Raw genomic sequence first — 13,186 nt, 5'->3', positions numbered from 1 at the left:
ATCTCAAAAAAAAAAAAAAAAAAAAAAGAAAAAGAAAAAGAAACAAACAAACAGTGTCATGCTGCCCTCTCCCTCAGCTGAAATGCTTCAAAGGCTCCCTGGTTCCAGCCAGACCAGGTAATCCAGCTGCCACACCCAGCCTGCAAAACAGTCCTCCCTACCTGGCTTTCCAGTTCACCTCCTGCCACTGCTGCCTTGCCAGCTCTGCGCCAGTCACACTGGCCTTTTTGCCGTTCCTCTGCTGTGCTGAGCTTGTTCTCATCTTGGGGACTTGGAGTAAGCCTCTCCTTCGGTCTGAAAGGCTCTTTCCTCAGATCTTGTATGGCTGGCTCCTTCTCATCATTCAGCCCCAGGTTAATTGTAACACGGCCAGAGACAACCTAATCTAAAGGAGCCACACATCTCCATCTCTACTGGCCCCGTTTTAATGATCTACGTTAAGTCTTATTACAATCCGACATTTTACTATTTATTAATTTATCTGATTAATTATTCTGGTTTACTTACTACTTTGTCTGCCCTTACGAGAGCGAAGGTCTTCTCTCCGTCCACAGAATACACCCAGCACTTAGGACAGTGATTGGCACAGAGAAGACACTCAATTAATATGCGATGATTGCATATTAATAACAAGTGAGGGCTGTACAGGATCTCAGGAGGATGGTGTTTGTTGAGAGGCTTCTCTAAGGTGGAGAGTAGCTCTACAGTTCCATGGGACATCCCAACCACCTACGTTAAGCCTGTGCTCATCAAGCAAGTTTCTTTTGGAAAGCTTTGTTGCCTAAATGAATTTGCCCCTTTATTTTTATTTTTTACAATTAGTTTTTAAAATTTTTGTGAGTGCATGAGGTTTTTAAATATAGGCATGCAATGTCAAATAAGCACATCATGGAGAATGGGGTTTCCATCCCCTCAAACATTTATCCTTTGAGTTACAAATAATCCAATTACATTCTTTAAGTTATTTAAAAATACACAATTAAATTATTATTGACTATAGTCACCCTACTGTGCGCTATCAAATAGTTAGGTCTTATTCATTCTATTTTTTTTTTTGTACCCACTGAATTTGCCCTTCAAGAGTAAACAAAACTATCACTGTATATTACTACACTAATGGTCAATTATACATTAGTCAGTGGCTTAAGAATCTGGGTGGTTTGAGTCTGTCGCCCTGAAATCCCCCACTTTATTCACCCATCTCCACTCCATGCCTCCTCTCATGGCCCAAGAGAACCTCAGTATTTCTGGATGAATGGGTAATATTGGGTTTCCAACCTCACAATGCTAGGGACCGGGCTGTGGGGTGTGGTGACTGCACCTTGCTGGCCTCACATTGCAGAGAGCACACTTGGATCACATTATCATCAAAAACATTAAACCAAAGGTGAATGAACACCTTGCAAATAATGACCACGCTGTGATTCTCACAATGCTACGATGCATACACTACCTTCAGCTCATGGATCAGACTTCTGGTTTGGTAGAGGCTGAAGCGCTCCTGGCCCTTTACTGCAGATAGCAGGTGGCTGGTGTCATTGAGGAAGCGAAACAAGTTCTCCACAGAAGTAGTGAAATCCTGCCACTGCCTCACCAGCCCATCAATGTCACCCTTCCTCTGCCGTACACCCTGGATGGCATTCTGCCACCGATCCGTCAGCTTTGAGAATTCTGAAATAAATTCTGGTCTGGGGAGAAACAAATGGTTATAGAATCCAGACATCAACATGTAGAAAAAATAACTATCGGTGGGTAATAGCAGCTCAGATTCAGTTTTTATAAGTATAATTTACATGAAAAAAAATCCCAACTTCTAAAAATCTGAGTAGTATTCCATTTAAACATGATTAAAGCTTTGGGAAGGGCACCATGCAGACTGAGGTTAGTAGAAGGCATCTGCACCGTAACCTGGTATTTTGCCAGCATGCATAACCACTCCCTTAAACAAACTGAAGTTGTTTTAATATACATTATGCCAAATGCAGAAAGGAAAACTAGCAACTGGATCAATGGGAAACAGATGAACAGGCAGGTACTTTGTAACACTATGGATTACTTAAGTGTACTTTACATAATTTTAGCAATAAAGAGCATGCCTTATTGCAGCTACTCAACAGTTTTTTTTTGTTTTTTTTTTTTTTTTTGAGACGGAGTCTCGCTCTGTCACCCAGGCTGGAGTGCAGTGGCGCGATCTCGGCTCACTGCAAGCTCCGCCTCCCGGGTTCACGCCATTCTCCTGCCTCAGCCTCCAGAGTAGCTGGGACGACAGGCGCCTGCCACCACGCCCGGCTAATTTTTTTGTATTTTTAGTAGAGACGGGGTTTCACCGTGTTAGCCAGGATGGTCTCTATCTTCTGACCTCGTGATCCGCCCGCCTCGGCCTCCCAAAGTGCTGGGATTACAGGCGTGAGCCATCGCGCCCGGCCAACAGTTCTTTTCTGGATAAATAATATCCTTCACATAAGAAATAAGGCCTCTTAGTTATTATGGGAAAGTCATGTTTTTCTGTACAGATCAAATAGAAATTAGTTTATCATCCTGGAACTGGCTTGAATTTACTGCTTCAGAGCTAGGGAGAAAAGGGCTTTACATTTCTTAGTTATGCTGAAAGAAGATTCAGAGGTGTATGGGTGGTGATGTGGAAGAAAAATCATACCCATTAGGACATTTAGAGAAGTATATAAGTGGCCAGGCCACGTCCAGGCTGTCTGCCATGTGTACCAGCTGCATGAGCAGACTCACTCAGCATTAGCAGACTGGCCAAAGGGGCTCTGTTCAGCCTGACTGGCACTGCCCAGTGACCCTAAGCCCACATATGTAGCATGGAGAGAAAGCCCTTCTTCATACTTACAGGATTTAGCTACTTACTGGGAACACTAGGAATAATTTTTTAGAAATTATTTTTTAAGTAGCAAAACATCATGAGGATGATGGTAGAGAGGGAAACAGTACAGAAGAATCATTTGGGGGCACAAACTTAGTTAATGATACTTGAGAAGTGAGCATTTTCCAAAGCTTCTGGGCTGCTAACCCCATCCATCTACCATAGGGAAAAGGTGTCTGTCACTGATGTTTTTATGGTCACCCAGCAAGATCTAGTCCCACTACATAGTTAGAAGCCTGGTCCCATGGTGATCTGTCAATGAACATGGCCACAGGGCACCAACATGGTCAAGGTTCACATGGCAGAAAGCCTGCCCCAACTGAATGCATTACCTTTCATCCACCCACAACCTTCAGGAGCCCCAGACAGCTCACCTGTTCTCTATTTCTGTTGTGTCCAGGAGTTGTAAAGATTGGGTGACATAGGAATCAGCAATTGTCTGGTTTATAGAAACTTCAGCTTCTAACATCTGCATATGAGTCCAAACAGAAAATATCAGCTAGTAAAATTCATTTTATGAATCTGGGAACCTACATTCCCTATTAAAATCTAAGTTCACAAAGGATATGATGAATAATTTTCATATTATTTGAATCTACTGCAAAAAAATGTTCAGCTATCATATCAACATCACCTATGAATATATTCTTAAAAGCAAACAGGTTTAATAATAATTACATCTAATACCCATTTGTTAGGCATTTACGATTTGGTAGGCACTCTGTAAAACATGCATTATCTCATTTATTTCTCAGACTTAGGACTGAAGTACTATTATTACATCCATCTGAAGAGGAGGAAACTAAGGTATAAAAAGGTTGAGTAACTTATTCAAGGCCACTCAGCTTTTTGGCAGGGGAAATTTCATTTTAATTGGATGATCTTCATGTAGCAATGTAGACTTCAATCAGTTAACATTAAAAAGTTGCAGTGAACTAATTCTGCACACTTTTGAAATGTGTCCTTTGTAATCCCAGCACTCTGGGAGGCCAAGGCAGGCGAATCACTTGAGGTCAGAAGTTTGAGACCAGCCTGGTCAACATGGTCAACCCTATCTCTACTAAAAATACAAAAATTAGCCAGGTGCAGTGGCACATGCCTGTAGTCCCAGTTACATGGAAGGCTGAGTCACGAGAATTGCTTGAGCCTGGGGGATGGAAGTTTCAGTGAGCTGAGAATGCGCCACTGCACTCCAGCCTGGGTGACAGAGGATGACTCTGCCTCCAAAAAAAAAAAAAAAGAAGCAGGATCTGCCTATAACCACCAGGATTATTTTCAAATATATGTCAGCATAAGCACTGAGGAAAGTCCTGTGAAATTATTAATGCTACAGTTATAATTATACCAGGTGCTTTAATACTATGGAGAATTACTGAGTGAAAATACAAAGATGAGTTGAAGTATTTTATTATACCATTCTTAATAGAATGGTATAATATTTGCATTTTGTGGAAGCAAAGTTGTACTAGAAGCTTCCATGTACTGCAGAAAATCTAGGAGTCCTGTCCCTAATAAAATAGAGCAGTAAATGTTGAAATTTATGAAATGTACGAGAATTTTACAAATGACCAATTGACAACTGAATTTGCTTAAAGGTATACATTCTGTATTTAGAGACTGATAGGTACGCTCCCTGTGTTTTATTTAAAGCTATCTCTTCCTGACTCCTGCCCCAGGTGAGCGGTTCAAGGGTGGCAGAGAACACAGGTTTACCTCATAGGTTTTCTGCTGCTCCAGGAGCTCAGGAAGGCTGTTAGCCACATCCACTTTGAGTGCTTCTTCTATCTTCTCCAAAAGTTGGATCCACTTTTCACAGCAATAAAGAAACTTTTCATTCAATCCAATTCCCTGAAGCTCACTAGAAAGGTTTAAAACAAACAAAACACACCCATATTAACAATGCCATTGCTGAGCTGAAGCCGTTAATTTTACTTTAATTGAAACAACGACAGAAAAGGGATGTTCTAACCTGCAGCGCTCCAGTGCCGTGGCCGTGGCCCGAATCCACTGCCGGTTCACATTTTGTAACGTCTTCACAGCTACGTCACTAAGTGGGAGCTTGAGGCTCACTTCATTCAAATGTTCAATATCAGGTGACTGGGCTGTCAGTGCCAGCACATGATTCTAGTTTTAAAAATTAAAGTATAGGTTTTTGGATGCCAATAAGATATCTAGATGACAAACAACTCTCCTTATCTCAAAGATGAAGGGAAACTGGGGCCTGAACAGGCAAATGACTTGCCCACAATCAAACAGCTAGCTAATGTTAGAGTGAGACCTAAATTCAGCTCTCTCAATGCTATGCCTTCTAGAATACCAACCTGCACACACGGCCAGCACCCAAACAGCCCAGGAAATAGAAAGTGATCTCAGATTTTGTCACTGAAGAATACAGAAAATAGGCTTTTTTATTTTTTATTTTTTGGAATGGAGTCTCATTCTGTTGCCCAGGCTGCAGTGCAGTAGCATGATCTTGGCTCACTGCAACCTTCACCTCCTGGGTTCAAGCGATTCTCCTGCTTCAGCCTCCTGAGTAGGTGGAATTACAGGTGCCTGGCACCACACCTGGCTAATTTTTGTATTTTTAATAGAGATGGGGTTTCACCGTGTTGGCCAGGCTGGTCTAAAACTCTGACCTTAGATGATCCACCTGCCTCGGACTCCCAAAGTGCTGGGATTACAGGCATGAGCCACTGCGCCCGGCCTAACAGGCTTTTTAAAAAAGGACCAATTCTGGACTTTTAAGTCCCATTTAGTCTGCCAATAACCTGATCTTCCACAAACAGGTCAAGCACAGAGTGATGAAAATTTGATTCTTAAAATAACTCTAGCAGAGCAAGGGACTTAAACACCCATATTTTGATAGAACATGACATCATAAGAAAGCAAACTTATCAAAATTTCATTTTTAAAAAGATATTCCAGCAACAACTTCTAGGCTGACAATATGTCATGCAAACACCCTTAACAATACTGAAGTTATCACTACAGAACTCTGCTGTAATATTCTAGGTCAGGAAAAGCAAACTTTTTCTGTAAAAGGCCAGATCATAAATATTTTAGACATTTGTGGGCCATATAGTCTCTGTAGCAACTAGTCAACTCTGCCCTTGTAGCATGAAAACTATAATAGACAATATGTAAATGAAAGGGCATGGCTGTGTTCTAACAAAATTTTATTAAAAATCAGTGATGGACAGTGCACCATAATTTGCTGACTGATCTAAGTTATGAATATTGATTCCTAGGGGAGTTACAAGACCAGATTTAATTCTTTCAGTCATTTATATTTACTAAACTAAACTTACTAAGGTAAAGAAAAGAAAAATGCACAATTTTAATAGACTTTTATTTTTTATATTAAACTAACCAGAAAAATTCAATTAATCACAACAGCCAACTTCTAGATTATTGTGGTTCACTGATAGTAATTATGAAAAAACATCTACTACAAATTACTCTGACATATTACTAAAAGAGATCCCTATGTCGTCCTACTTTTTCTAGGTCTGAGGGAAAATAGGACAGTAATGAATGGCATAAAAATGACTGTGCTTAAGGGTGAGTTAGGCCGGGCGCAGTGGCTCAGGCCTGTAATCCCAGCACTTTGGGAGGCAAAGGCAGGCAGATCACCTGACGTCAGGAGTTCAAGACCAGCCTGGCCAACATGGTAAAACTTCACCTCTACTAAAAAATAAAAAAATTAGCCGGACATGGTGGCACACGTCTACAGTCCCAGCTACTCGGGAGGCTGAGGCAGGAGAATCACTTGAACCCGGGAGGCAGAGCTTGCAGTGAGCCGAGATCGCGCCACTGTACTCCAGCCTTGGCGACAGGGTGAGACTCTGTCTCAAAAAAAAAAAAAAAAAAAAAAAAAAAAGAGTGAGGATGCAAACATTCTGTAAGTTCACAGTAATCAGCTTATTTTTTTTAACCCTATGGCGAGTCTAAGTCCTTAGAAAAGACAAATATTGGCAATACCAGGAATGAGTCAGGATTTTCTTTTTCTTGTTGGTGAAGTCTATCCAAATTCTCTTCTTCATGCGTAATAAGACCTTTTAAAGATTCCAGCCGGTCTCCAAAATCCTTAAACTGTGAGAGAACAAACTAGAACAAGAGAAATTTTCATTAGAAACTATTTTCATACACATGCAAAACAGAAGTAAATACAGGCTTGGGAGGTGCTAAGAATTCAAGATGTGTTTGGCCAGGCACGGTGGCTCATGGCTGTAATCCCAGCACTTTGGGAGGCCGAGGTGGGAAGATCACTTGAGCTCAGGAGTTCAAGACCAGTCTGAGCAACATAGGCAGACTCCATCTCTGCAAAAAATAAAAAATTAGCTGGGCATAGTGGTGCGTGCCTGTGGTCGAGGCTGCAGTAAGCTGTAATTGTGCCACTGCACTCCAGCCTGGGTGACAGAATAAGACTCTGTCTCCCTGTCTCTAAATAAATAAATAAATAAATAAATAAATAAATAAAATGCAACAAAATAAAATAAATTCAAGTTGTTTTCCACATCCAGAAGTTCACTATTATCTCAAGAATCATAGATAAATATTCAGAAGCCCCCTGATTTTTCACTCTGTGCCTTTGAGCCTTCCTAAATGGACAGATCACCTGCCTGAGGGGACCACATAGAGGAGAGTCAGTGAGCACTCTGTTCTCTCAGTTCCACTAGCGAAATGTGGTTTTTTGTTTGTTTGTTTTCCTGCTGGTATTGAGATGTGATATTGGAGCTCCATGGCCTTCTGTGAAGCTTGTTGACAGCTCATGCACTAAAGGCTTTATAAAAAGTGAATGAAGGCTGAGAGCAGTGGCTCATGCCTATAATCCCAGCACTTTGGGAGGCCAAGGTGGGTAGATCACTTGAGGCCAGGAGTTCAAGACCAGCCTGGCCAATGTGGTGAAACCCCATCTCTACGAAAAATACAAAAATTAGCCAGCCGGGCATGGTGGTTCATGCCTGTAATCCCAGCACTTTGGGAGGCCAAGATAGGCGGATCACGAGGTCAGGAGATGGAGACCATCCTGGCTAACACGGTGAAACCCTATCTCTACTAAAAATACAGAAAAATCAGCCAGGCATGGTGGTGGGTGCCTACAGTCCCAGCTACTAGGGAGGCTGAGGCAGGAGAATGGTGTGAACCCGGGAGGTGGAGCTTGCAGTGAGCTGAGATCGCACCACTGCACTCCAGCCTGGGTGACAGAGCGAGACTCCATCTCAAAAAAAAAAAAAAGAAAAAATTAGCCAGGCCTGGTGGTGGGCGACTGTAGTCCCAGCTACTGGGAGGCTGAGGCAGGAGAATCACTTGAACCCAGGAGGCGGAGGTTGCAGTCAGCCAAGATTATGCCACTGCACTCTATCCTGGGTGCCAGGTCAAGAGTCTGTCTCAAAAAAAAAAAAAAAAAAGTGAATGAAGATATGAAGATATGACAAATCTTCATGCTTTAAGCAGTCACTTCTATGACTCAATTACTTGACTCAGAAATCCAAATAACTGTGAGATCTGAACAGTGTATGCAATATAATACATATATGACTTCTAGAACTAACATCTTCAATAATGAAGAAATGGTTGCTTAAGATCTGCCCATGTGATTGAAGCTAGAACTGTATATGTTTGGGAGCAGCCCGTAAAGCGCTATTGCTTTAAAGGATACAAGGGATTGAGGAAGGAATGCAAATGTCCAAGACTAAAACTTGAATGAAAAGAAAAGATGAACCTCAAATTCATTTGCTTTCACAAGCAGCATCTTTTCCAAATAAGCAGCCCTTTGGAGGGAGTGCAGGGGACCCGGGAGGAGCATGTGGGTGCTGGACTCTGTGGGTTGTGGGAGTCGATCCAGGACGCTGGAATTTTGGAGAAAGGCTTCTTTTGTCTTCCGCACATCATGCTGCAGCTCCTGTAGAAGAAAAAGAGATCACAAACACCTCTTCCTCCTTTCAAACCACAATTTCCTATCCGCTGCTGCTCCACCAAAATCTAGAAGAATATTTGCCCTGAAAATGTAGGCATGACCTTCTGTTATTATTATTTATTTTAAATAGCTGAAAAGGCTGGGCTTTCTTGAAATGATGTACATTACTGGCACTTTTCTGAAATTTGTCAGTTCAAAACTAAAAGTGACCACTGACTAATAGAGTTGAGGCTTCTAGTACATAGAAACTGGAGACAACCTGGGTACTCATGTGCTTTATATTTCAGTTGTCAAACAATTTAGGTATCTGCTTTCATGTTTCAAGAATCAATGCAACTCTGACTCCTACCTTAGACTTTCTGATATAAATGGATTCATGTGCAAAAACTATAGAATTTTATTAATTAGGCTGATTTTAAGGCTATTCTGGAAATACTGTGTATATACAATTTGTTTTTTTTAAAAATTTTTAAATATCAGCTCAGGTAGAAGTTAATCAGACGTACAGAGTATATCTGTTGGATTCCCACCTAATTAAATTGGCTGCCACTTTTTGATTTGACCTATAGTAGCAGAAGATAGAAAATGCATCAGTTCACCCAGTTCAGAACTAAATAGTATTAACTTTCTGAGCGTTCATTAACAGTAATAGAAAAAACACCATAGAGGAAATTATGCAAGTTTTTAATATAGTCTGAAATTTACTATACCCACAGTAAAGGCCTAGCAACATGGCACCAAGTCCATGATTTTCACTAAACAAGAGATACAACATGTATTATTCTTACAGGGTCACACTCAGTTGATCTTCATGCTTTAAGCAGTCACTTCTATGACTCAATTACTTGACTCAGAAATCCAAATAACTGTGAGATCTGAACAGTGTATGCAATATAATACATTGCTTTTACTTCAGACTTCATATGAAGCTTTTGCCTTAGAGATTTAACACTAGAGAGAAAGCGCAGACTTGGAACGAGGTGATATCGGGTACCCCTTATCCAACTATTTGCTGCCTGGACGTCACCTCTGAGCTACCACCTGGTCTTCCCAGCCTTGCCTGTGTCCTACATGGCCGGCTCACAGCATCTGTCCTGACTGACTTCTCTGTACCTGTGGTCTGTCTGGTCCCCAGGTCATGGCCGTCCCTTACTGGCCCCGTCTGTTGGGCTGACTTGGCCTTGGTTTTCCAAATGGACTTTGTTCCCACCTTTATGTCCTGCAGGGCTGGGGGCAGGATCTCTGCCAGGTTGTTTCCAGACATGCTGATGTTTGCGAGCTGTTGAAACTTTGCTTCCTGCTGCTTCAGCCTTGCGGTAGCTTCGCCATGAGCATTGCTATAGGCCTTCCAGAGCTGGAGCAGACTCTGGGCCTTCTGCAACTGGTCTGCAACAGCTTGGTTCACCTGAGTCCACCTGTCAGTGCAATGTAAATAACATGACCCTCATTCTCTCCTTTACCTTGTAGCAAAAGTACAATGCACACACTCTACTGGTAAGTTATTAGCAGATGGATCATTAACAAGACACTGTTAAATGGTTTTTAAAATTAGTGGCATCACCATCATAAAAACCATTATATAAAAAGAAATCCAGATTAGGCTATTTACTTGACTTTATAATATTGCACAAAAACTACAAAATTTATGATTGGCAACAAATACCTATGATGTTATGAATGTTTCACTCTCTATTTTTAAGGGAGGGGAGTGATGAAGGGAGCTCAAACTTTTTTTTTTTTTGGTACAGACAGAGTGTTGATATGTTGCCCAGGATGGTCTCAAACTCTGCAGCTCAAGTAATCCTCCCACCTCAAGCAATCCTCCTGCCTCAGCCTCCCAAAGTGTTGGGATTACAGGTGTGAGCCATGGTGCCTTGCCTATGAATGTCTCTTTGGCAAAGATGGAGAAAACACTGAACTGTATGCCTGATAAAATGTCTCCACATGAAGAGGCTCCCAGTTTACAGAGATATGCTATCTTTAAACAGGCTTTAACATTGCATTTACGTCAAATAAAAATTCTTTTCTGTTTACACAAATGTTCCTTACATAGAAGTGGAAATAAAGGAAATTGTTTTATTATTCCATATACAGACTATAGTATCTTGCCTTTCTTTCCTACTTTTTTTTTTTTTTTTCTGAAACAGGGTCTTGCTCTGTTGCCCAGGCTGGAGTGCAGTGGTGCAGTCTCAGCTCACTGTAGCCTTGACCTCCTGGGCTTAAGCGATCCTCCCATCTCAGCCCCCACAGGTAGCTAGGACTACAGGTGCATGCCACCATGCCTGGCTAATTTTTGTATTTTTTTTGTAGAGATGGGGTTTCACCATGTTACCCAGGCTGGTCTTGAACTCCTGGACTCAAGTGATCTGCCCACGTCGGCCTCCCAAAGTGCTGAGATTACAGGCATGAGTCACTGTGCCCGGCCCATTTAACTTTTAAAAAATATTTTCCCCAAGTTATTAATAAAAGAAAATAAGTAAACTTCATTTTAAATGGCTGTAGAAATGGTCTGCGGGTTTTTCCCCTTTGTTTCCGTAGTTTAATTGCTAAATTCCTTAGTTTAATTCCTGTTTAGTATGGATAGTTAAGATATTTGTAATTTTTGCTATTATGATAATGCTCAGATACAGTTTTGTTCAAAAGGCTTTTTTTCTGTATTTCAAGATATCAGTCTTAGACTAGATTTCTGAGAGAATTACAGAGTCAAAGAATATAGAGATGTAAATATTTGTAAGGTTACGGGAATAAACGGTCAATCTGCTTTCTGAAAGCATTATATTTACATTCTAACATGAAATACATGAGAATGTTTGCTCCACAATATCCTCAACCCTGCTGATTAAAGAATAAAAGGTGCTTTACTTTTATGCATTTCAAAAATCTTATCAGAACTCTTTTAAAATAAGATTTTCCCTAATTATAAATACAACATATATTCACTGTCAAAAAGCAAACAAAATCCCTCCAGATATTTCTTTCTTCTTATCTATCTATTCAACCTACTTACCAATCCATGAGGAAGTTAAAATATGCTTGACATCTCATTTATCTAGAGGTAACTACTATCAGCATTTTGGTATTCTTTTCTTCAGTCTTTTTGCTATGCATGTTTTTCAACATGCCTTCCAACATATTCTTGTGCCAACAAATGAATGTGTATGTGCAGCGTAACAACTGAGTTCCTTTAGCAACAGACTGCCCTGCCATATGTTTTGAGGGTAGCCCTGATATTGTATGTGGAGTCAGATGCATTTGCATGTTCCTCTTAGTCTCTCTCCTCCCCCTCTTCCAATAAAGACTGGATCAAGAGCTAAGGGCACCACCGCAGGGCGTATAATTTGGTGTCCCTTGTTCATTACGTGTTCAAAGTTGATTTACAAGAGAGGCTGAAACTGCACAGAGGAATAATCAGGAAGGACACTTAAGATAGCATAACTCTTCATCCCTATTTCTAATCAATTGGTTGGAGGCCAACTTCTATATCCCACTCATCAAAATAAAAGCCCTGCAATTAACCAGGGCCACACTCCTTAAAGGGAGCTTTCATATCCCACCATAAGTAGTTCATCAAAGAATTCCTTCCAACCCCACAAAGGCCCTCCCCAATAGATATTCTAACACTCCCTTTCTTCCACCTCATAATGTTTCCAGTGATGTTTGAACATCCCCTGCAGGCTGCCCATCTGGCCCACCCCTTTGTCTGTTTCTGCCTCTGACTTCGAGATCAAACTTGACATTTGGTCTATACCCTCTGTAAGTGAGTACACTGGGTTGTAATTAGGCCATTTCTAGACCAATTATACCAAACACGTGTACGAGGGATGTCATAGCCCTCATGACATAGAATCTTACATAGACTAGATCCATCAAAGCAGAAGAGACCAGAATAGGTTTCAGTCATCTCAGAGGAGGAAGAAGACTCCGCAATGCCTATGCCCCTCATTCTTCACCAGCCATTAAGAGGAAGATATCGTCATTCAAATTACATCTGAAAGCATACCTTTTATGAGTATTTTGGCATTTCTCTTCGATTATTTCAGCAACAGAGGGGCAGAGACCTTTGAGTTTGCCAATAACCTCCTGGAGTTTCTCCCAATTCCCTTCATTGCTCTCAGCTTCATCTTGCAGAGACTAAGAGACACATACAAGAAATTTAAGTTTCAGAATGGCCTGGTGACTTCTAAAGAAGGCAGCAGCTTCTCAACACTTGCTACTATGTAGCAATAACACTCAAATCTTACAGCTCTGATAAACTATTAGGAATGGGAAGAAAACAATGGAGAAGGCATTCTTCATTTGAGGCTGAACTTTTAAGTACTAAGTAATATTAAGTACTTAGCACTTAGGTGTACTGAAAAAAAAAAAAGTCCACGCAAAAACCA

General features: G+C 41.0%; 1 protein-coding gene across 6 annotated transcripts in view; it reads right to left on the bottom strand.

Annotated features, from left to right (window-relative positions):
• Positions 1 to 13,186, bottom strand: part of SYNE2 (spectrin repeat containing nuclear envelope protein 2) — a 376,660-nt gene that overhangs the window by 54,296 nt on the left and 309,178 nt on the right. For all 6 annotated transcript variants that reach the window (XM_028851601.2, XM_028851602.2, XM_028851605.2 and 3 more), the window contains exons 87-94: positions 12,805 to 12,935; positions 10,015 to 10,219; positions 8,610 to 8,789; positions 6,866 to 6,991; positions 4,854 to 5,008; positions 4,598 to 4,742; positions 3,259 to 3,353; positions 1,454 to 1,688 (exon numbers count right to left, since the gene is read on the bottom strand). In XM_028851601.2, coding sequence (XP_028707434.2) covers positions 1,454 to 1,688; positions 3,259 to 3,353; positions 4,598 to 4,742; positions 4,854 to 5,008; positions 6,866 to 6,991; positions 8,610 to 8,789; positions 10,015 to 10,219; positions 12,805 to 12,935 — 1,272 coding nt within the window. The remainder of the gene's footprint in view (positions 1 to 1,453; positions 1,689 to 3,258; positions 3,354 to 4,597; positions 4,743 to 4,853; positions 5,009 to 6,865; positions 6,992 to 8,609; positions 8,790 to 10,014; positions 10,220 to 12,804; positions 12,936 to 13,186) is intronic.

The sequence above is a fragment of the Macaca mulatta genome, chromosome 7, assembly GCF_049350105.2.
Source record: "Macaca mulatta isolate MMU2019108-1 chromosome 7, T2T-MMU8v2.0, whole genome shotgun sequence".
Taxonomy (NCBI): Eukaryota; Metazoa; Chordata; class Mammalia; order Primates; family Cercopithecidae; genus Macaca; species Macaca mulatta.
This window is presented reverse-complemented; position numbering and strand designations above follow the sequence as displayed.